The sequence below is a fragment of the Peromyscus maniculatus genome, chromosome 20 (assembly GCF_049852395.1).
Source record: "Peromyscus maniculatus bairdii isolate BWxNUB_F1_BW_parent chromosome 20, HU_Pman_BW_mat_3.1, whole genome shotgun sequence".
In the NCBI taxonomy this organism is placed as follows: Eukaryota; Metazoa; Chordata; class Mammalia; order Rodentia; family Cricetidae; genus Peromyscus; species Peromyscus maniculatus.
This window is the reverse complement of record NC_134871.1, coordinates 60,980,378-61,005,610: the sequence shown is the minus strand read 5'-3', so window position 1 is coordinate 61,005,610 and position 25,233 is coordinate 60,980,378. Positions and strand designations below refer to the sequence as shown.

Genomic DNA, 25,233 nt, shown 5'->3' with positions numbered 1-25,233 from the left:
TTAGGGGGAATTAGCAACATTTTCTTAAAATTGTATCAGTAGAGGACACTCCATTCTGAAAAAACCACAGTCCCACCCAGACTGCTTTTCCCAAAGCATCTCATTACTGGTACTTGCCAGTAATGTGAGCTCTCAGCTGTTCCTGTTGCCACGTCTTTGTGGTGATATATTGTGTACCCTAATAAAGCTTGCCTGAGGATCAGAGGACAGAGCTAGCCACTAGATTAGACATAGAGGTCAGGCAGTGGTGGCACACACCCTTAATCCTATCATTCGGGAGGCAGATCAGTCTGTGTCTCTGTGAATTCAAAGTCACCCTCGACTACATGAGATTGATTCAGTCTAGGAGAGAAACAGAGCCAGGCAGTGGTGGCACATGCACTTGGGATTTGGGAGTCACACGCCTTTAATCCCAGCACTTGAGGTCTCATACCTTTGCTACCAGTATTTGGGAAGCACACAGGCCATTAATCCCAGCACTAGGAAGGAAGTGAAATGGCTGGGTGGAAAAAGGCACATAAGGAGAGAGGAACTAGAGCCCTTTCAGCTGAGAACTCTGAGGCATTCAGTCAGAGGCTTTGTGGAGATAGGATCTCGCCTTCCATTTGGCCTGAGGGTTCCGTAGAGGTGAGAAGTTTCTCTAGTGGCTTGATCCTTTGTCTCTCTGACCTTTCAGCGTTTACCCCAATATCTGACTCTGGGCTTTTTATTAAAAGACCATCTAGGATTTGTTCAACACGCCTTCTTTGCTCCTTGCTTCTGCCATCTTGGACTCTACCCTTCCGGAGCTGTAGGCCCATTTCAACGCTTTCTTTTGTAAGTTGCTTTGGTCATGGCCATAGAAAACGAAGCAGTTCAATATGCAAACACATAAGCTTTTGAAGTCACTTTAGTAAGGTGTTTTATTCGGCTTATGATTTGGTCAGCCTTGACATAGCAAGATCCTCATGAAACTCCTCCCCCTCTAGTCACGATAATAAACAGAGGTATACAGGTCGAACAGGGTCCTTAAGCTTTTGTGAAGTCTCACTCCTCTTTCTTTAAAGATCTTTTTCCTTCACTGTGTCAGAAAAGCCAACCCCGGGACCACCAATGCCTGATTTATTTTTACTACAGATTAGTTTTCATTATTATCACTGTATACAAGTAAAATTTTAGAACACGCATTGTTTTTTACTTATTTCACACAGAATAATTATTTTGAGAGCCATCTGGTGTAAAATAGCCCTACAATTCATTGTTTTGTAATGCTGACTGATTGCTTTTCACACACAGGAGTTCAATAGCGGATTTCTTCATCTGGTGAGTGAGAGATGTTTGAGTTTGTTTGGATTTTTTTTTTTTTTGTCTACCATAAGTAAAGAACCATAATGATTTTGTATTATATATGTTTTCATCTCTCTGAAACATATTGACAAGTTGAATGATTGGATCATAAAATGTTTAACTTTTTTAAAAAAATGCCAAGTTATTTTTTTAAATAGTTGTATCATTTTATATTCTCATCTGAAGATGAGAGCTCCAGTCCCATTGCATCCTGAAAACCATGTTATATAGTCAAATGGTTCACTTGAGCTATTTGATTAGTGTGTCATCATACCTCATCATGATTTCCATTTACTAGCCCCTAATAACCAGTAGATATTAGACAATGACTCATGGGTACTAACTAATCATGAGTAGTGTTATCCCAATATACAGTCTCTCTTCTAATGGACTTGTTCATGTTTTCACTGTCAAATATCAATAGTTCTGGATATGAGTCCTCTATTATGTGTGCAGTTTATAATCTTCCCCTCTAGTGTGTAACTTGTCCTTTTATTTTTCTTAAAGGTATTTTCTGGAAAAAGAAGGCCATCTAGAACTAATAAGGCCTCTATATAAAATAAGCATACAAAACTTAATTTTATTTCTATATACTAACAATGAAAATATGGATGACAATATTAAAAATTCATGACTTATGTATATATATGTATATATGACAGTCACTCAAAATGATGAAGTATTTGCTATAATATAAATTGGTGCTGGAGAAGATGTGACTCTGTGGTGGAGCATTTGACTGGAATCTTAACAATCCTAGGTTCAATCCCCTGAAAACACACACACACACACACACACACACACACACACACACACACACACTGAATGATCACAAGAACTTTCATAAGACTAGCCAAAAATAAGTACATGAAGAATCCTGCACTTTATCCCCATAGCCTGCCAGAGAACCACCTGTCCCATGTTTTTAGTTTTTTGTTTTTCACTCACCAATCCTCCAAGACTGGGACATCAGATTCTCAATGCCAACTCCCCCACCCCTGGGCTGGTGGTCCTGGGTTCTATAAGAAAGCAGGTTGAGAAAGTCAAAGGGAGCAAGCCTGTAAGCATCACTCTTCCATGGCCTCTGCATCAATTCCTGCCTCCAGGTTCCTGTCCTGTTTGAGTTCTTGTCTTGACTTTCCTCAATGAGCTATGATGCTAGATAGATAAGCCAAGCATACCCTCTCCTCTCGAAGTTGCTTTGGTCATGGTGTTTCATCACAGCAACCCTAACTAAGACACTATGTATATGAATCTATCATTATCTAAAAATAAATTTAATTAAAACAAAAAGTACCTCTTGAAGTGTAGACATTTTCTAATTTTGATTAAAAAAAGTCTATCTACAAGTCTTTTTTTTAATGTTTATTCATTAAGTGCTATCTTTAGGAAGTTCAGCCTTGTGTGGTAGTAGATACCTGTAATCCCAGAACTTGGTAGGGACTGAGGCAGAAGGTTCATTGCTAGTTTGTGCTACAAATTGAGATCCTGACTCAAGAAAACAAACAAACAAACAAACAAACAAAAACAGCCTGAAAACTAAAATCCTCCTTGCAGATTAGCAAAATTTTTCTTTTTAAAATTTTTTATGAGATTTATATTTATTGCTTTCAAATATTGTGTGTGCATGTGTGTGTGTGTGTGTGTGTGTGTGTGTGTGTGTGTGTGTGTGTGCTTACAAGTATGTGCAAGTGAGTACAGATGCCTCAGAGGCCAGAGGAGTTGGATCCCCATGTTGTAATATGTCTCTGTGAACCATGTGGATGCTTGGAATCAAACTCGGGTCCTTTAGAAGAGCATCGTATACTCTTAATCTCTAAGACATCTCTCCAGCCCCAAACTTTATTTGTTATTTCTGTCTATCATGCATTTGTTTATTCATTTGGTGTGCTGGTCAACTTGACCCAAGCTGGAGTCATTTGGAGAAGTAATCTGAACTTTGAAAATGCCTCCAATGGATTGACCTGTCGGCAAACGTATAGGGCAATTTCTTGATTGATGTGGGAGGGCCCAGCCCTTTGTGGGTGGTGGTAACTCTTGGCAGATGGGTCTTGGATTGTATAAGAAAGCAGGCTGAGCAAGCCATGAAGAGCAAGCCAGTAAGTAGCATTCCTCCATGAACTCTGTATCAGGTCCTGCCTCTAGGTTCCTGCCTTGAGTTCCTGCCCTGACTTCTCTAGCTGATGGACTACAAGCTGTAAGACAAAATAAACCCTTTCTTCCATAAGTTGTTTTTGGTCATGGTGTTTTATCACAGTAATTAAAAACCAAGAAAACTGGTATGTCCTTGGGCAGTTTATTTTAGGGGGTATATACACTACATTGAACTGTGGACAGAAAAAATGTTTACAGTATTTGTAGATTATCTGGTGATGCTCTCTCCCTCATTCCTGATAGTTACTCTCTACCTTCTTTTTTTCCCCTGGTCTTTCGGAGAGGGTTAAAAATATCATTGATCTTTTAGGGAATTTAGTTTTATTGACCATGTCTGTCTTCTGGTTCATTGTTTCCCTCTCTAACTTCTAATTGAAGTTTTAACTTGCTTTTCCTTTTCTTCTTTTCAAGGTTAAAGCTGAGACAATAGCCTTTGTTGCTATTACAGGCATTTAGTGCTACGATGTTCTTAAGAGCTCTGAAATAGAGGCACCTCACAAATTTTCATCTGTTACATTTTTATTTTCCTTTGGTTAAAAATACATTCTAATCTCCTTCATAGTTCTATCTTTGACCCATGGTTAATTCAGAAGACTGTTATTTAACCTCTAAATGCTGGGGGACTTTCTGGTTTGATTTTAAATTAATTACATAATTGAAAGTCTGCTTTTTATTGTGTTGGATTAATCTAAATTAAACCCAAAGTTCAGTGCTGTAATCACAGCATTTGGGAGGTTGAGGTTAGAGGCTAACAGGTCCAAGGCTAGCTTGGGCTGTATTGTGAATGACTGACTGCCCTTAAAACAAACAATGGGATGTGATATCCAGCTGCTGTAACATCTGTTACCTCATTGATCACCAGGTTTGATTTGGCTGATCTGGCTGGGTAGGCAGGTGTCCACCTCTTCCTTTACCACTCCATGCGTGTGTGGATCAAAAGGATTACCCGAACCAGGGAGACACAGGCAATCATAAAATGTAAATGAAATATGTATCCTTCCCTTCCACTTGGGAGGGAGGAAGAAACAGAAGATTGAAAAAATGCAAGGCCAGCCTTGTCTACTTAGCAAGTTCCAGTCCAACTAGGTCATTACAGCAAGAGGCCATATGTCCTGGCTAGTTTTATGTCAACTTGACACAAGCCAGAGTCATCTGAAAGGAGGGAATCTCAACTGAGAAAATGCCTCCATAAGATCCAGGTACAGGATTTCTTCATTAGTGATCAATTGGGGGAGGGCTCTGCCCATTGCTGGTGATGCTATCCCTAGGCTAGTGGTCCTAGGTTCTAGAAGAAAGCAGGCTGAGCAAGCCACGATGATCAAGCCAGTAAGCAGCACCCCTCTATGGACTCTGTTAGTTTCTGTCTCCAGGTTCCTGCCCTGTTTGAGTTCCTGCCACGATTTCCCTCAGTGATAAGCTCTTACCTGGGAGTGTCAGCTGAAATAAACTCTTTCCTTCCCAAATTGCTTTGGTTATGGTGTTTCATTGCTGCGACAGAAACCTAAACTAAGATACCATATAACATAAATAAATAAATAATAAACAAACAAACAAATAAATAAATAACACACAGAGGGGGTCACAAAGCAGTACTGCTGCATACTTAAACTTAAAATTAATGCATTTTTTTAAATATAAAAAGGGATTTTTACATCTTTAAGTGACATATGCCAGGCCAGAAGATGAAGTATTTTGTTCTAGCCTGGGATACATAGCATTGCCCTGTCTGGAAAAAACAAAGCATACAGAAACACTAATAATTCTGTGAATGCTATATATGCTAGTTGACTGTGTTCCCTCTGTTTTTCACACTGTGAGTTTCTCATCCATCACCATAGTAATTGGAGGCTGAGGGTACACTTAGCTGGTATGTCTATGAGAAGCAACTGTGATTACCCTCAGGCTCCTGCATGGAAATTTCATCACCGTTCTGGAAAACAAAGATCCCGCAGAAGAATTGACTTTGCTTTTCTTGTCTGTGCATGATTACATTCTCATTTCTTTACCAAATCATTCCCCGAGGGAGATCTGTCATGATTAGCTAGTGACAATATCTTATTTATGGAGTTTTTCTATGCTCATCCAAACATTTTGCGATAAATCAATAATTTAGAGAAAATAAATTGTCTTAACTCTTCAGTTCACAAATGCATTTTTTTTCCTGCATTGTATTTTGAGGAGTAATTTTTTCATAATGGGAAGCTTTCTTTTTAGTTATTTACTGACTTATTTTGGAAAAGCTACTACTAATATAACTTTTCTAGTTCCCTGTGAAGAGCCTAAGCAGTTTTCAAAGATCAAGGACTGCTAATTGATAAGTACATTATTGACTTAGTTTTTAGCTTCATGATTGTCAAGATTTTCTTTTTTTTTTAATTGAGAATTTCCCATATGTATATAATGTGTTCTGATAAAATCTACCTCCCAGTCTCTCCCCTCCAGTTTATCCCCTGTCCCACCCCCATCGATTTTCCTTCCCAAGTTCACATGCTATCTGTTTATTAAAACTCACTGAATCCACTTAGTGCTGCCCGTATGTGCCTGGATATAGGACCATCATGGGTAGTCTCAGGGTCTCCATCTTTGAAGAAAGCTTATTGTCTGCCCCCCCATTAGCCATCAATTGCTAATAGCTTCTCAGCTAGGGATGCTACTTCATGAGCCCCTCCCTCCATTTCTACCTTAGTTACTATTCTACAGCTGTGAAGAAACACCATGATCAAGGCAGCTTATTTTTAAAAAAAGCATTTAATTGGAGGCTGGCTTACAGTTCCAAAGGGTTAGTCCATGATGAACATGGCAGAGAGAACGCTCGCAGGCAGGCAGGCAGGCATGGTATTGGAGCAGTAGCTGAGTGTTTACATCACGATTCACAGGCAGAAGGCAGAGAAAGACCACAACTGAGCCTGCCTTGGGCTTTTGAAACCTCAAAGCCCACCCCTAGTGACATACTTCCTTCAACAAGGCCATGCCTCATAATCCTCCCAAAAGCAGTTCCAACAAATGAGGACCATGCACTCAAACATATGAGCCTACGGGGACCATTTTCATTGAAACCATCACACCATTTGTGCTGGGATTTTGTGTGTCTTGATCTTATATAGATCTTATGAAGTCACAGCCACTGTGAGTTCATCTGTACAATGGCGTTGTCCTGTCCAGAAAATAATGTTTTGATACAGATGTACACTACTTCTACCTCTTAAAATCTTCTTTCCCCCTCTTCTACGATGGTGCCCCAGCCTTGGGGAGAAGTCTATTAACTGCCCCTAAGCTGTTATCTTTATACACACATATTAGCGTATCTCTGGACTTTCATCAGAGAACCTTTTTTTTTTTTTTTTTTGCAATAGATAGTGATAAGTACAGAGACTCGCAATTTGTAAAGATTTGCTTTTCAAAGATTTTTGAAGTGTTTATTCCTACCTGATGTTTATTGGGTTTTATAGATTTCATTTTAGTTCATGATGTTTTTTTCTACAAGAGCTATCACATACATGGTTAGTATCTGCTAAGATACCATTCATTTGGAATCTTTCACAATCTCTTGAAATCTCACAACCTCTCACAATCTCTGTCCCCCCCCCACACCTGCCACATAGAGATTATTTTTACTCAATCTCAACATGTAGATGTTGACTGGTTTTAACCCTATCCTCATCAAACTGCAACCTCTCAGAGAGCATTCCTCAATTGCCATATTCAGTGAGATACAATAAGAATTTGGCCAGGGCTTTAGGGAAGCCGACCTTCTTCCCATTCTCTCTGACGTGAGTGGAAAAGATAACAGGTTTGGAGCTTGTATTCTTTTGAGTACTACGTGGAATTTGAGAAATCAGCTGCAGTCAAAAGAAGCAGAGGAGAATGGGAAATGTCTTAGTGACTCTTCTGTAGCTGAGATGAAACATTATGACCAAAGCAACTTAAAGAAGAAAGCGTTTATTGGGGTTTCAGAAGGTGAGGGTCTATGACCATCATGGTGGGGAGCAGGGCAGCAGACAGGGAGACATCTAGCTGGAACTGAGAGATCACATCTTGATCCACACATAGGATGCAGGGGTAGTGGTGGTAGTAGAAAAAAAAAAAAAAAAACTCTTGAAAATGCAATACCTGGCCCCAGTGACACACCTCCTCCCTTAAGTTCCCCCAAAGAGTTCCACCAGCTAGGGATCAAATATTGAAAAATATGAACCTCTGGGGGACCTTCTCATTCTCACTACCACAGTGAGACCCTGAGTTTTGAATCCTATACGTCTGTAATTACTAGATACTTTTCAGAGACAAAAGCCAATACATTCTTGACTTCACCCCATTGGATTTGGGTTTTTAATTTCTTGCAACCCTCAATAAACAAAAACAAACACAAGTTCTGCTTTACTGTGTGCATATGCATGTATAGGTATACACATACACTTACAAACATAAAATTCTTAACATACGTATTTCATAGAAATGTCTCTGAGAAAGATGTCTTGCATGTCATTTCTTCCCCCCCCCCCCCCCGCCATAACAAAACACCATGGCCAAAGCAACTTACAAAAGAAAGCATTGAATTTGAGGCTCACAGTTCCAGAAGGGTAGTTCATAACCATCATGGCGGGGCACATGGCAGCAGGCAGGCAGGCATGGCTGGGCCAGTGGCAGGAAGCCTACAACTGGCCCACAGACAAGAGGCAGAGGGAGAGTCAAATGGAATCTCAAGTGGTATTGGCTTTTGAAACCTCATAGCTCACTCCCAGTGACATACATCCGCCAACAAAGCCATGCCACCCGATCCTTCCCAAGCAGTTCCACCACCAACTGAGGCAAGAGTCTCTAAACATATGAGCCTATGGGGCCTATTCTTGTTCAAATCACCACACCTTGGAAGGATTTTTTTAGAGGTGGTTATCTTTATTACTATATATATATATATATATATATATATATATATATATATATATATGGAAGACTGCTCATGTAACTAAATATAAACATTCAACAAGCATAATACTGTGCTCCCAACTCCTCATCCCTTCCCTCATCCCTGGGATCAATGGCCCCATCATTTTTGTGTATGAGGCATTAAAAATTGAGTTTGGACCAGGCAGTGGTGGCACACACCTTTAATCCCAGCACTCGGGAGGCAGAGGCAGGAGGATCTCTGTGAGTTCGAGGCCAGCCTGGTCTACAAAGCAAGTTCCAGGAAAGGTGCAAAGCTACACAGAGAAACCCTATCTCGAAAAACCAAAAAAAAAAAAAAAAAAAAAAAAAAAGGAATTGAATATTTGGGGGCTGATGCATGCTAGGCAAGCATTCTATAATCACATCTTCAGCCCAACAAGCATTTTCACTGGGTCAATTATCAATGTCTCTGCTGAATGTTCAGAATGTGTAGCTGTATATCCAAAACTCTCTTATTTTCTTCTCCTATGGTAGCTCCCAGTGTTTTGGGAATGAGTTAATAATGTTCTTAAACTTTGGAATGTCTTTCTGTACACTATGAATGTGTGTTGCTCTGATTGGTTGATAAATAAAGCTGCATTGGCCTATGACAGGGCAGGATAGGGTTAGGCAGTACAGTCCAACTGGAGAGAGAGGAGAAGGAGAGTGGGGAGACGCTGCAAGCTGCTGCCAGGAGAAGCAAGATGTGAAAGTACTGGTAGCCACGAAGCCATGTGACAATGCATGGATTAATAGAAATGGGCTGAGTTAAGTGGTAAGAGCTAGCTAGCAAGGAGCCTGAGCCATTGGGCCATACAGTTTGTAAGCAATATAAGCCTCTGTGTGTTTACTTGGGTCCCAGTGGCTGCAGGACTGAGCAGGACCCAGGAAAACTTCCTACCACAGTACCTAATTTAACTTAGTTCCTCCCAAGAGCCCAGAAGAGCACTGTTTGGCTTTCTGATGTGTTACGGATGCCACATTTCCTTTTGAGGTAACCTAATCTCAGGAATAAAAGGTACCATGTTTAGATCATTTTAAGGAGTAGTTATTTCAGTGTTCTGGAACCCCCAACGTTGAATTTGAAGTGGTTAGTGAAGAAAGTCACAGTGTTCACCATACCAGCTGGATTTGAAAGCTCAGCTTGCTTTATCTCAACAGGAAGAAACTAAACTGTTAGCTGGCCTCGTCTGGGGAGCTCTTCCCTGTGGAAGGCACATGAATCGGCTGACCACCAGGGGGCACAGTTTTGCTGTAATCATCTCAGAAAGGCAAGCAAGCTCTCACCTGGATCTTCTGTAGCCAGAGTATTAGATTTCCTTGTTCCCGAGTCTAAGGCTGTGTTTAATCTCCCCCTGGGAAGAGGACAAGGCCTTGCTTTAAAGCTACACAATACATTTAAGGTTATTCCTCTGAGCTCACGTTTTCCCATTTTTTTTTCATTGCTGGAAAGTGAGATATTACGGAGCTATGGTATCTCATAGCCAAAGTGAAGCCGACTTTGGCAAAGTCTTATAACTTCATAGTGAAATAGGAATGACGGAAATCTTTTCTCTAAAGCAAACAGGCTCGGACTTCATGGATAGGCCTCATGCTAAACAACTTTTGTTCAGCTGGGCGGTGGTGATGCACACCTTTTATCCCAGCACTCATGGAGGCAGAGTTCCAGGCCAGACTGGACTACGGATCCAGGACAGCTAGAGCTACACAGAGAAACCATGTCTCGAACCAACACCCCTCCTCACCTGAAAAAATAAGAAACTTGTTCAAAGAAGGTAGCTAAATGAGAGTGGGAATTGTTGATGGAAACCATGGATCTTAAATTTATTTTTCATTTAAATCTGGTGGCCCATGCAAGAAAAACGAGACTGCATCAAAAAGATGGTTGATTAGTCTTTAGCTTCTGAAGTGCAGCAACATAAAATAATTTACAGAATATTTAAATCAAGGGGAGGCGCGGTTTTCAAACCAACCAACAGTTGGCAACTAGCAATCAAAATAATCGTCCTCAAACGATTTGAACTTACTTTGTCTCAGGCAAATGGAGCGTTTAAAATAAGTTCTCCAAATCAATGGCAGCAGCGGGGATTGTGGAGAGAAGGTATTCTTTTGGGCTGGGCGAGGAAGGTGGCAATTGCCTGTCACATCACAAATCAGATTCTCAGGTTTCCTTGCTCCACTTGGAATCAGCTGGTTATGTAAGAGCAGCCTAAACTTGCCTTTCCCTTGGAATCCACAGGAAGAAGTCGGGGACTCACTTGGGAGGTTAAGTTACCTCTATCCTCAGAGAGTCAAGATGTAACGTGCTTTTGAGAAGGGCAGAATCTGAGGAAGGACTAGCGGGGAGAAAAGAAACTAGAGAAACCAGGAGAACGCGGTTCTGAACTGCTCCAAAATAAACTAATTGCAGGAGAGCAGTAGGACACCCACTCAAACAGGACAGACCTAGGTGGGTGTCAGGTAGCTCCAGCCTTGCCCACCTCAGATGGCTGGAAGGCGGGCAGTACGGCTTAGAGACCTTTACCTCATGCACGGTCTCCTGTGGGCCTTCACACTCAGGCCGGCAGCTCAGCTGCAGCCCCAGGCAGGCTTCACGGGGTACAGGTACCGGAGCCTCCAGCAAGAGCACAGTCGGCCTGGGGGGGGGGGGGCTGCCGCTTGACCCCGCCCACCGAGGAAGGTGGGCCGCGCCCACAGGAGGAGCTCCTCCCTCGCCCCGCCCACGAAAGGAGGTGCTTTCCACTTGGCCCCGCCCCTCTAAACGGCCAAGTGACGCACGACCCCGCCCCCGACCGCTTCGCAGCGCCAGCCGAGCAGAGGCTGCAAAGGCGGGCGGCTCAGCAGCTGGCCGCGAGTGAGTGCGCGCTGCCCCACGGAACTTCCCCGCAGCCGCCCCGGCGGTGCCCGCCTGTCCCCCTCCATGTCCCGCAAGGCGAGCGAGGACGTGGAGTACACGCTGCGCAGCCTGAGCAGCCTGATGGGCGAGCGGCGCCGCCGGCAGCCGGAGCCGGGGGCGCCGGGCGGGGAGCGCAGCCTGCTGGCCGCCGAGTCGGCCACCAGCCTGCAGGGCGCGGAGCTGGAGCGCGCCGCTCGCCGGCAGTTCCAGCGCGACGAGACCCCCGCCTTCGTCTATGCGGCCGCCGCCTTCTCGGCGCTCGGCGGCTTCCTGTTCGGCTACGACACCGGCGTGGTGTCGGGGGCCATGCTGCTGCTGCGGCGCCAGATGCGCCTGGGCGCGATGTGGCAGGAGCTGCTGGTGTCGGGCGCGGTGGGCGCGGCCGCCGTCGCGGCGCTGGCCGGAGGGGCCCTGAACGGAGCTCTCGGCCGGCGCAGCGCCATCCTGCTCGCCAGCGCCCTGTGCACCGCGGGCTCCGCCGTGCTGGCCGCCGCCGCCAACAAGGAGACGCTGCTGGCCGGCCGCCTGGTCGTGGGGCTCGGCATCGGTGAGTGGCCGCGCCCGCGAGCCCCACTGACCTCCCCCCTCTCTCCCCCCTGCACTCCCCGGCTTCGCGGCTCTTCGGGGGCTCGGTGTCGCGAGCGCCCTGGTTGGTGGCTGTGGAGGATGCGCTCCCTTCTCCCCGGATTCCCACGTGGAATCTGCGGTCGCCCGCGGGTCAGTCCGCGCTGGACAGCCTGGAGCAATTTCAGAAACCCCAGCTTTCCCCTGATCCGGCCTAACCTGAGGCCGCTTGTTGAATTTAGGAGGGTCTCCATCCCCTGCCATGCCCCGGAGTGGTTTCCCTACTACCAACCAGCCAGCCCTCTTTGAAGATGTTCAGCCCAGACAGCTTTAGGCAGAATACAATAATTTGTAGAGTCAAGGAGTTTTGAACTCCTAAATCTCGGCTACGTTCCAGTTCCATCCCTTCTGCAGTGGCCCATCGTTCCAATAGATAGAATAAGATTTTCTCTTTTCGCTTTGTACTTTTTGGTTGACTTTCAGCCTTTCCTCTTTTCTAGATGAAGTCCCTTCTTCCTCCCCGCCCCCGTTAGAACTTTTACTTTGGGCCAATATTCACCATTCTTGTTTTGCCTTTCCTGCTTTTTTTCCCATTTGGGAACCAGATTATCTATTAAAGGTCATATTCATTTCCTAAATTCATTTAGGAGCAACTCCTGTGGATAAATGCCCAGCAAGATAAATACTTGTAATTTACTCTAGAAATGAAGAGATTTGGGTTCTCTGGGCATTGATTTTTTTTTTTTTTCAACCTTCTTGCCGAGTCGGGGAGGTACTGTTGGTGAGCTCTTGGCAGAGGAAGCTGTTTGGGATGTACCCAGTGTTGTTAGAAAGCACTTTTAAGGGAAAATGGGGATTTGTGATTTAAATCTCACTGGCAGTTTTCCGAATCACACTGATGATGCTTTTTTTCTTTTTAAAGTGTTTCCTGTCATAATTCGGTTTCCTTTAGGGTGCTGTTGAAGTATTGCTTCCTTATGGGCAGGCTAGATGAATGTCTGGAGTTTCCGTGAGCCAACCACTCACTGCTATTTGGTGTGGCTGCTTTTCACCCTCCCAGACAGGTTCAGGGAGAAGCAAACTCATTCCACTCTGCCTGTCGGAGCCCTGAGCCTAAACCGTGGCTCACTCTCCTTGTATCTCAAATCACTGACCTTCCTTTTACTGTTAAATTATTGACACTAGGCAAGGCTCTCTGTAAAATGTGGATTTGGTAAAAGAAGGTCCACGTGACTACCAAACACAAAGCAGTGGACATTCTGTGTAGCCAAGGTCTGTGCCTGTGGGACCCTTCCATAAATAACCTGCCTAGACTGTTCTCAGCCTCCCCAGAATCATCTGCTTGGGATCCATGTCCTCCCTGATGCCCTCACCCTCTTCTTTCCCTGGCATACAAATAGCATGTTAGTTAGCAAGGTCTCATGATTAGCTCCCAGGCTTATGTTTCGAGACTGATGTTTTGCAGATGTGTCTCGGTGAGACTTCTGAGTATCAGATGAAAATTGAAGCATGATGTTGATTCTTGCCTGAGAGTCCCACGGCCTCGTCAGGGTCCTTTCAGATAGATCTAAGATACGGAATTATGAGGAGAGCAGACTCTAGTCAGCTTTGCAAAAAAGAGGCAGGTAGAATTGGCTGTCATCCCTGTAGGACAGGGGTTCTCAACCTTCCTAATGCTGCGACCCTTTAATACAGTTTCTCATTTGTGCCGACCCCCAACCATAACATTATTTCACTGCTACATCATAACTGTAATTTCGCTACTTTTATGAATTGTAATTGAAGGCCCTAATGGCCATCAAACAGACAAGCCAGTGGGCATTCAATCTCTGTGTGGCAATGGCCCCTGCCTGTGGGACCGTTCGATAAATAACCTGCCATGGACTGTTCTCAGCATCCCCAGATGCTGCTTGGGATGATACATAGCCTCCCTTATGTCCTCATCCTCTTTTTTTTTTTTTTCCTGATATGTCTAATAAGTGAAATCACCACCTCCAAGGGGTCTTGACCCACAGGTTCAGAACCACTGCCTTAGGAAGAGCAGCTAACTGATGGAAATAACAAATTGACAGGAAAGGAGGATTTGAGCAATGGCCATTGAAGCAAGGTAGTGCATACAGAAGGAAATGGATCATGTACTTGAGGAAGGAGAGACCACACTGTGAGAACAGCTAAGCAGGACCTGTGGTAGCTTTGAGAACAAGGACAGGTGTGATGTCATAAGCAGTCTTTGACACAGGATCCATAAAACTCAGAAAAACCACTTCAAGTTCAAAGGAGTGGTTAGGCAGGACTCATAGATCACTAGCCTTCCAAGAGAAGGTGCAGGGAAATGGGTCCCTAATGGGAGTGTTTTGTTGATGTTGTGGGAGACAGTACATCAATTTTGTCTGTTTAGTATACTAAATCTGGACTTATCTCGTGGTCTTTTAAAACAGGTGATCTTTATATGTGGTCAGCAGGGTTTTTTGCTTTGTTTTGTTTTATCCTGTGATAATTTAGTAAATGTTGAATAACCAAATATGTTTTGTGCCATTTCTAGACAAGTCCTCCATAATATCCTTTCTCCTCATTTACCCTGGGGAAATGTAAGGCCCTTCGAAACAGGGACTCTGTTAATTTTGTTCAGATTTACAAATTTGTGTTCCTGGAGCAGAGAAGAAACATGTTGAACGCTTGAATGACTGATGATCAGAAATGTTACAAACAAACAAACTACAGCGTCCCTTGCTGGTGTGCTGCCAATCATTTAAGATTGTTCTTTGAAAAAGAAAATTGAGTGCATTATGAAAATACCCGAAGGGTCATCTAAAGGTTTTAGTGCTTTAATGAAATCATTCTTTCATCTCTTCATGGTCAATTCTGTCAGATCTGGGGTAGGGAATAATTAGCTAAATTTAAGCCCCACCTTCGAGGTGTTTATTCTCAAATGGAGCAGGAAGCCATGTTAATAGGCGACTACAAAGCAATAGAGGGTTCTCTAAAGTGCCATAGAAATGGGGAGAGCAGGCTCTTGACGGCTTTGGTTGCTCACATAGAAAAGATCCTGGAGGGGCCTGAGAGACAGCTCAGTGGTTAAGAGCATAATCTGCTCTTGCTGAGGCAGTTAGCAGCATCCATGTCTGGCAGCTCACAACCACCTATAATTCCATCTTCAGGGAATCTTTGGGGTTGCTACAAGGCACTCACATGCACATAGCCCCATACAGACACATTCATACACAACTAAAGATAACATTTCAACTGATACAGAATTAAGAAAGACTTGACAGAAGCAATGTTTAAGGTTGAGGTTGAAAGCTAAGTAGGAGTCCAGCAGATGATGCAGGCAGGAAGTGAGGAAGTGCTGATTTCCTACCCTGTAGGTCCCGGGCACAGGAGAATTCTTTATTTATGCTGTCTCATCTAATCCTCTTACCTCTGTCCAGGTCTCCTGTTGCTGGATGTGGAAACTTTCCAGCAGTTACATGCAAAGGTCATAGATATAAAATCAGGATTCAGTGAGCAAGATCTTAAAAGTCTTTCTTTCTGTTTGCCTTTACTAGACATTTAAAGTGGAGCTCACTGTGGGCGTGAAGGCACGGGAAAGTCAGGCTTTGAAGTGTGGCTGATTGAAAGACTGAGGGGATCATCTGCCTGGGTGGGCAGCCAGACTCTGTTTAGAGGCTGGCTGTGTGTGCAGGTCCAACACTGCAGCCACCGAGGCTCCAGCCATGGCTGTAACTCCATGAAGCTTCCCCAACCCCCTTGCCTCTTTCCATTCTGCTTTGTAGCTCTTCTCTCTTTCTTCCCTACTTTCTTGTCTCTTGGAAGATCTTCAGAGCCAGAAATTCTTTGCGGAGTTGGGGAGCGTGGAGTAAGTGGAGAATACTTGAACAACGCTTTGAAGCCCCATTATTGGTCTCTTCAATAGAGATCTTTAAAAAAGGAAAAAAACTGTTGACCATAGGTAGAGTCCTTACTGATCTGTGTTCAATGAATCTTAAAGATAAGCATTAGAAAGAAAGGGTATTTGTGCTTTTTTTGGGGGGTGGGGGGGGGTTTGTAGAGAAATCTATTTTCTTGGTGAGCTGTAGCAAAATAATGTCCTGAGTGCTGTTGTTCACAGAGCACACTTTAAGTTTTTTCGTTTTGCCTCATTCAGCACAGAAAGCAGACTTTATTATTGCCCCTGCTTTTTACATTTTCAAACTTGAAGATTCAGTTCGAACAGGACACATATGTTTGATCCCTGAAATTAACAGAATAATCTTACTTAGGTGTGCCCCTCACACAAAGTCCATTTTTGTAGGTGTCTTTATTCTTTGATATTTTTTGTAAACTGGGGTATACTTATAATAATGTTTTAAAATAAAATGACTGAGGGGCTGGAGGGGGGATGGTTCAGCAGTTAAGAATGTATACTGCTCTTTCAGAGGACCTGAGTTTGGTTCCCAGCACCCACGTTGGACAGTTCATCAGTGCCTGGGAATCCAGCCTTTCTGGGCATTGCATGTATGTACACATACTTCCCCTCCTTACATATGCTTAAAAATAATGAAAATAAATCTAGTGAAAGAATGTGAGAATTTGCTCACTTGTTTTATTATTTTCTCTGTCCTGGTGTTTCTCATGCTTATCATGTTTAGAGACAGCAGAGTCTAAGAACCTGGCACTATAACCACGCATGCAGACGAGTTCTGGCCCTGGTGCCGGCCTTCACCACAACTGATAACCGGTGTCTTAGTGCTCTTGTAGGGAATATCAAGGTGCTGGAATTCTGAGATTCACTACTGTTTGGACTGTTCTGACATCACAGCCGTTTACATAGCATCAGATTTGTGGAACTCAAATTTACCTGAGTTTCCCTCCCAGTCTGTCAGCACTTCTGCTAGAATATCATTTATAGCTTCCTCTTGCAGTTTGGAGTTTGTATAGCCTACTGAGCAATCCTTTCAGAAGTATCACTGCCTCTTTAAATTCCTATTCCTTACTGTAAACAAATGTAAAACCTTGTTTGATCAAAATAAATGCCATACAATATGGCGATTAATGTAGATGTTTTTCATTAGGCTGAGCATAGTTATCCTGAAGCAGTTGGATTTTCAAATAAGCAGCTAATATAAAAATATTTCTGTGGGGATGACAGCATGGTAAAATTTGTTTGTTTTTTTTTACACTTTTTAAAAAGTTGTTTTCAGAGTGTTCTTTTTTTTTTTTTTTTAAGTTGGACTTCTGTATTCTATTGGTCTTATTTTCCCAGTTGGTATGAAACATGTATACATGGAACTCTCCTTGACTCCAGTGTTTCCTTGCATGCATGCACACATGCTAACCATCTCACATCTTCCTTGTCCCATCTGTTGGCACAGAGTTTGACCTTGCAGAATCCTGGTGGATTATGGCCTGATTCTGTTTGTCTGTAGCATGAGAACACTCTCCACAAGTGAGTAAGGTGGTCATTAACATGAGTTATATTCAGTTGTTCATGGGACTTCTCTATTTCCCTTTTCTGTGATGCAAGCGCAGAGTCAACTAACTTCATCCTGGTGATAGACTAATACAGCAGCCAGCCTATAATTAATAGCTGTACTTCTAATATCAGCTGATGCTCGTGATAGAACAATGTCCCTTGTCCTGAGGAACGTCTATACTCAAACACTCAAAATTTTCCACTTTTAAAACTTGTTTCCCTCAGTTGTGTGTGTGTGTGTGTGTGTGTGTGTGTGTGTGTGTGTGTGTGTGTGTCAGGGACAGATACACCTTTTATTAACTCTGTACTACAGTTTGGAGGGGTGTAGTGAGCAGTATGTGTCATATGCTACACAGAGTAAGCTCATTTTTTAACAAGTTATGCAGTGTGAAGGTGTGTCACCAAAGACTAGTGGCATTGCATTAGCATTGGTCCTTATTGCCTTCAATGTCCCTCTTTTCTGAGTCTAGGCAGTCATTTTTCATGGCAGAATATCACATCTAAGGATTGATAGTTCATTGAATGCTTACACTTCTTGCATGCCGTATACAAATTCATGTAGTCTTCTCAATAATTGAGTAGGAGACTGTAACTGCTGCTTTTAAGATGGAAATATTTTGGCAGAAAAGGTAGAGTGATTTCCTCATCGCCGCAGAGCTACTAGGTAGGACAATACAGCATCTAAGAGGTTGGGTTTCGAAGTGTCTATCAGTTAACTTTTCTCATTGTTGTGATCAAATAAATTCCTAACAAGAAGCAATTCAAGGGAGGAAGAGTTTATTCAAGTTTATGATTTGAGGATGTAGTAAATTGTAGTGAGGAAGGGACGTTAGGGGGACCAGGAAGTGTTGTGGGATGTAGAAATATGAAGTAGGAATTCAACTGACTATGACCTGGAAGAAGCCAAGTCTTAAGGAGTCTTGGTGATATTGGCTTTTGAATATTAGCCATTTCCTGCTATGAATTTCTCATGTGCTGTTGTAGCTTTTCCATTCCTAGATCGTTCATTGGGCACTCTTTCTCCTATACAACTGAGGTATTTGGATCCTTCCCCCAACTGTGACACAGGCAAGACTTCCTTTTTCCAGGCTTTTGTTTCACCCTTTTTAGCATTAGAATCAGATGTCTGCCTTCTGTAGTTATCTCCTTTAGCAAGCATCCAAGGCTAGGGCCATCTCTGGCAAAAGCATTTTATCTGAGATACCTCTCTAACATCCAAGGACAAAGGGCAGATGGAATAAGCATTCCAGACCACCTGCTAGTCTCCTGAATTAAGGTAAACATTCATATGGAGACACCACCTACACCAGGTAGGTGTTAGGTACATAGCTTTGTTTCTTGTGCAAATTAAGCTTAGACCCTCCTTTCCTCCACAGCCCAAGTTGCACCTCTAGACTTCCCTCTCGAACAATGCTCAGAACAAAAAGGGCCTTGTCATACCAGGGGCATCAAGCTATGATGCAGTCTTCCTAGCTAGTTGTAGAGCAGACTTGCCCTGACTTAAGAAAGCAGCGGAACCAGAGAGTTTCGGATTGGTATGGGTTTTTTAGACTGGACTGGAAAGAGAGGAAGGAGAAGGAAGATGGAAGGAACTTAGAACGATGAGAGGACAGGAAAGGAAGGGACAGAGAGGAGCTAAGTATGAGAACAGAATTGAAGCTGTGTAGAGAGATTTTGACTTAGAAGAATAAAGTGAATGGACTAAGAGCTCGGTGTAGATAGATTCATTTGATGTCCCTCAGATTAGTATCCCAGCCCCTTGTAGCATCTTCCTTGGGATTCTCGGAGGAAGGAACCAGGAAGCGGACCAGGCAATAAAGGAAACGAAGAGCAACCAAGAAGTAGACCAGGCTCTAAAGCCTCAATGCTAGCACCCAGAGACCTACTGTCTCCAGTGAGGCTCCACCTTCTAAGATTCTACCACCGCCAAAACAGAGCCACCAGCTGGGACCCAAGTTCAAACACATGAGCCCTGGGGAATAGTTCACATCCCCCCAAAAGGGTGTGTCTGTGCTGAACCACAGTGTAGTGACCATCCTCTCTGAGTCTGATGTAACTGTTCTTTGCCATATCCCATGGGAACATTAATTTTTATTTCAAAGTAGATTCCCTTTAATTAATATTTTCAAATCTTTTAACAATTAAAAAGTTTACATTTTATATGCATGAGTCTTTTGCCTGTATGGATGTCTGTGCACCACATGCATGCCTGGTTCCCACAGAGCTCACAAGAGGGCACTGGATCATGTAGAGCTGGAGTTATAGATAGTTGTGAGCCACCATGTGGGTGCTAGGAACCAGTTGTGGATCCTCTGAAAGAGCAGCCAGTGCTCTTAACCACTGAGCCTCTCTCAAGCCCCATCAAAGCAGTTTTTTTTAATGTGATATTTTTTTAAATTGTGATAACAAATGTATATATACACACACACACACAAATAAATATAAATAAAATTTAAAATTGTGATAATACTAAACATTAAATTTACCACATTGACCATTCTGAGGTGTGTAGTTTGTAGTGTGGGGGATGTTTACATGTCACACACCAGATTGCTAGGAAGTTTTCATCCTGTAAAACTGAAAGTTTATGTCCCCTTTAACCACCTCCCTATGTTTTATGGTTTTGATGACTTCACGTTCTATAAATGGACTCCTGCAGTATTTGTTCTTTGTCCTTCTGTGACTGGCTTAGTTTACATAGCACAAAGTTCTTGAGGTTTATCCACGTTGGATTTCCTTGTTATAACCCCCTGGTGTGTGTTTGTATGTGTGGTAGAATCTCCTTCATCCATTCATCCGCTGATGGCATTTGGGTTGGGTGTGTGTCTTTGCTGTGGTGCATAATTGACCAGTGAGCACAGGAGTGCAGGGATCTGGCTGAGATCCTGCTCTGAATTCTTTTGGATACACATCCAGAAATAGGATTGCCAGGACAGATGGTAGTCCTATTTTCAATTTTCTGCTGAACCTCTACACTCTTCTCCACGGAGGCTGCACTGGCTCGAATTCCCACAGTGCACCATTTCAGTCATTTGTGTATGAACTGGCGCCTCTGATTTCCTTTCTTTTGATAGTGGGGATCCTAATCAAGGGACAGTTTACATTTCTCGTATAATTAGCAATGCTGAAAACTTTTCATATGCATGTTGGTCATATGTAGGTCTCTTTTTGAAAGTATCCAAATCGTATACCACTTTTTTTTTTAAGGTCTCCTGTAACCCAGGCTGACCTCAAACTTGCTATGTAGTTGAGGCTAGCCTTGAACTCCTGATATTTGTGCCTCTACTTCTAGTTTTTTAACTGGGTTATTTTTTGTTAGGTTGTAGGTTTTTATATATATATATATATATGTATATATATATATATATACATATATATATATATATATATATGTAGAGAGAGAGAGAGAGAGAGAGAGAGAGAGAGAAATATATATATTTTCTCCCATCTCACAAGTTGCCATTTCACTCTGGTGGTTGTATTCTTTGTGCAGTCTTTTGTTTATTTTTTAAAGTTTATTTGATTTTTATTTGCTTATATGTGTGAGGATGTGCATGTGTGAATGGAAGTGTTCACAGTGTCCAGAAGAGGACACTGGATCCACCGGACCAGGAGTGAGACACTGGTGAGTCCCCGACATGGGTACTGGGGAGTGAATTTGGGTGTTCAACAAAAGCACTACATGCTCTTAGACACCGAGCCATCTCTCTAGTCCCTTTGTGCCGTTTTTAAGCTTGATGTTCCTCCCATTTGCCTGTTTTCATTCTGATTGTTGCCTCAGCTTTTGCTGTGGTAGCCAAGAAATCATGCCCAAGCTGTCGTACCTATGCTTTTCCCCTAAGGTTTTCTTCCGGGAGTTTTAGTATTATGTCTTCAACCTGTGTTAGTTTATTTGTGTGTATGCTGTAAGTGAGGGTCCAGTTAACCCTTCTGCAAATGCATATCCCGGTTCCCCATTACGGCCTCATTGCACAGGTTCTTTTCCCCTCTGAACATGACATTTGTAATAGAGATGTTCAGCTCGGCATGGAAGTGTGTCTGTAATACCATCTATGAGGGAGGCTGAGGTAGGAAGACGGGTTCCTTGAGCCCTGTCTCTTAAACAATGCTCCCCCCACCCCACCCCCAACCCCAAACTCTTTTAATTGTCCCTGTGAAGTTTTTAGAACTGACTTCTGCTCAGCTCAGGAAAACAGATCAGGGGGGAGCATGCTTCCCTGGCTCAGGGCTCATGCATGGGCTACCTGCAATTAGGGAAGCTGGGTGCTCTGACGTTCACCTATAAGGGCTTCTGTAGCTGGAGTTTTCTCCAGTCCTGCTCAGGCCCATGGTCAGGACAAATCTCTCTTACTTGCCAGTCCTGCAGCTGCTTGGACCCAAGTAAACACACAGAGATTTATATTACTTATACACTGTATGGCCATGGCAGGCTTCTTGCTATCTGTTCTTATATCTTAAATTAACCCATTTCTATTAATCAATAAGTTGCCACATGGCTTGTGGCTTACTGGTACCTTACATCTTGCTTCTTCTTTGTCTGGCTGGTGACTCCTGACTCTGCCTTCCTGTTCCCAGAATTCTCTTCTCTGCTTGTCCCGCCTATACTTCCTGCCTGGCTACTGGCCAATCAGCATTTTATTTATCAGCCAATCAGAGCAATACATTTACAGTATACAGAACATCCCACAGCAGGGTTCCTTACTCTGGGCCTGTGTTAGGGGCATCCAACCTAGAACCCATGGAAATGGCACCTGGGAGTTGAACCGCACAGATGATGCTGAGATGTGACAACTAAAGGGCCCAATGTGTTTTTTCCATCTCTCTCTCTCTCTCTCTCTCTCTCTCTCTCTCTCTCTCTCTCTCTCTCTCTCTCTCTCTCTCTCTGTTCACAGTTGTTTTCTCTGCTGCTTCTTTTCCGAACTCTCTCAGCATCTTGTCCGTAACCATTTCATGAGTGATGCCTATGTTGGGTTCAAGAAGGCAAAGATAAAAATAGACTGTGTTCTTAAAGGACTGATGTGGATGTGTTGCAGAGGAAGGCGCCCAGGAGATCCCAGTACTGTGTTGGCTATACAAAGACAGTGCAGGATGTGTATGTGTACTCAGAGCAGCTTCATTACCACAGCATTCACTTGGAACCACAGGCCTGACATTTGACACTTCATTCCTTGAGAGGAATCATTTTTGAGCACAGCTGATTTCCTCTGGTAACCAGAGGACCATGGGTTTAGGATTTAGATGATAAAGTGTTAATAGTATTTATATCCTTCCATGGCATTCTTTTTACATAATAATCTTTTGAATATATAGCAAAACTGACAAACATGTGAAATATCCAGCAGAATAATGCTGTAGCTGAATGCTGGAAACTCTCATAGTTCGTCCGTTGCTGTAGTGACAGTTAATTAATGAAGAGTGCTCGTTCACAAGCCCTGGGAACCCGAACTGCCTGGGTGCACAGTGGCTGGCTGCTTAGGAGCTGAGTGGCCTGTCAGATTCTTTATTCCCTTGTGCTCCAGTTTCCTCTCCTGTTGAGTGACATAGTGCCTGCCCCAAAGGATTGTGGGAAGATTAAAGGTAAGGATAACGGAATTTTCCCGAGTTCCTGCCCTGAGAAAATTCCTCCCAGAGTCCCGGGAAAAATGCTGTGTATGGCATGGGTTATCTGAGGGGAAGGAATCCATGTACACTATGCTCTTTTGTCTGTTAACTTTATTCTTCTATGACAAAATTCTATCTGTATGGCTTCCTCACATTCAGCTCCTCTCTGTATCCAGTTTTCCTGTCCTCATAGTTTCAGGAAGCCCCTATGCTTTTGATCTGATCTTCATCCTCTGTTCCTTCGTCCTCCACCTCACTTTCCTGGCTCCTTACCCCTGGCCCTGATAAACTCTACAAAAGATCTGCCTTACCTTCTACAGAATCTCTGTCTTCCTCCCTTCTCTCTGGCCATGTGGTTCTGTGTCTCCTCTGGGATTTTCCTGCAGTTCTTACTGCACCTGGTTATGCAGAAAGCCCTATAGTCCCCAGTCAATCACTTTGCCATGCCCCTAGGCCTGAAGGGAGGGCATGGTTTGAGCTTCATTTGCACAAGAAACAAAGCTGTGCATCTACAGCCTGCTTGTCTCCTAGGCCCTGTAGGAGGTGTTAGTACCTAGTGGAGCAGTGTCTGATAAGTGTCTGCCTGTCAGAACCACCAGAGTTCTTCCCTGTAAGAGAATATCTTCACAGCAACTTCTTCTCCCCACCATCTGCCTTACCAAACTTCTCCAAACTGACCTTTGCCGATGCTTTCTTGTAACATGATGGTCCTGGCAATTGTTCTCTGAACAAGCAGCAATAAACCCTTCATCCCAGGTAGCATCATCATCAAAGTCACCAACATGAAGAGAAGCAGCCAGCAACATGGAGCAGCAGCCACTGCCTCCATGGTCCCACCACCACCATTTGTGGCTCAGCCCCGGGCCACAGCTTCTCCTCAGCAAGTCTCCTAGGCTGGCCTCAAACTTAGGATCCTCCTGCCTCTGCCTCCTTCAGCAAATCCTACCAGCATGCGCCACTACAACCAGCTGCATGCAGCTCGGGCCTGAGCTGGGGCCCTGAAAGGCTTTTTTGTGAATTTGTACTTGACAAATTGGGCACCAGATGTAACTGGAATCTTAAAAGGTCTTATTAATAAAAACAAACCTGGAGCCAGGTATTGGGGTGAATGCCGAAAGATCAGAGAGACAGAACACACCACAGCCACCTCACCTTGCCAGTTCCTTAGCTGATCTTGTTTCCTCAGACTAGAGCCTCTGAATCCTCATCTGAATGGATCTCTGCTGAACTGCTGCTCAAAGCTAGAAGCTTAAAAAGGCTCTAGTTCCTGGTCTTCACGCCTTATATACCTTTGCTTCCTGCCATCACTTCCTGGGATTAAAGGCGTATGTCACCATGCCTAGCTGTTTCCAGTGTGGCTTTGAACTCAGAGATCAAGATGGATCTCTGCCTCCAGAATGCTAGGATTAAAGGCATGTGCTACCGCTGCCTAAACCTATGTTTAATATAGTGGTTGTTCTCTGTCTCTGACCCCCAGATAACTTTATTAAGGTACACAATATCACCACACTTAGCCGTTTGCCAAAATGGTCTGGAAGTATTTGGGCACATAATAATTTCATAGCAGAAGACAGCTGAAATATTAAAAACTGGATAACACCAAATATTCCATAATAAATGGCTTGCCTCTAGAAAAATACCTTGAAATTTCTAGGTATATCTGTAATATCCAGCTGAATCTCCATAATATTTTCTTGCGGCCCACAAGATAAAGGCCTTTGTATTTGTGAAGTGTTTTTTCACATGCCTAGCAAAGCAAAGCCTCAGTGGTTGTTAAACATTCTCTACAGCCTGTGTCGCCATTACCGCCGTGTGTCAGTTACTAAGAGCCCTACAAAGGCGTGGCCTAGTGGCAGTTAGAAAAGGCTGTTGTGACAATTAAGTGAGCTAATGCACATAAGGATGATGGGGAAAGCCGGGCGGTGGTGGCGCACGCCTTTAATCCCAGCACTGGGGAAGCAGAGGCAGGCGGATCTTTGTGAGTTTGAGGCCAGCCTGGGCTACCAAGTGAGTTCCAGGAAAGGCGCAAAGCTACACAGAGAAACCCTGTCTCAAAAAACCAAAAAAAAAAAAAAAAAAAAAAAAAAAGATGATGGGGGAGATCGTCACCTGATAGAACACATATTAGAAAAAAGAAAGAACAAACAATACCGGGCCTCACAAGGCACTTGTAACCCTAGTGATCAGAGGTGGATACTGATGGATCCTTAAGGTTCTCTCTGGCCATCTCTCCTAGTCTTGGTGAATTGTAAGCTAGGGAGAGAGCCTGTCTCAGGAAAAGGCAAAGTCGATAGTGTAGTGGGTAGCCATTCCAGCT

General features: G+C 43.6%; 1 protein-coding gene across 1 annotated transcript in view; it reads left to right on the top strand.

The window, feature by feature from the left end:
• Nucleotides 1–11,207: 11,207 nt before the first annotated feature.
• Nucleotides 11,208–25,233, top strand: part of Slc2a13 (solute carrier family 2 member 13) — a 310,634-nt gene continuing 296,608 nt past the window's right edge. The window contains exon 1 of the mRNA XM_042264530.2: nucleotides 11,208–11,846. Coding sequence (XP_042120464.2) covers nucleotides 11,324–11,846 — 523 coding nt within the window. The 5' untranslated portion in view covers nucleotides 11,208–11,323. The remainder of the gene's footprint in view (nucleotides 11,847–25,233) is intronic.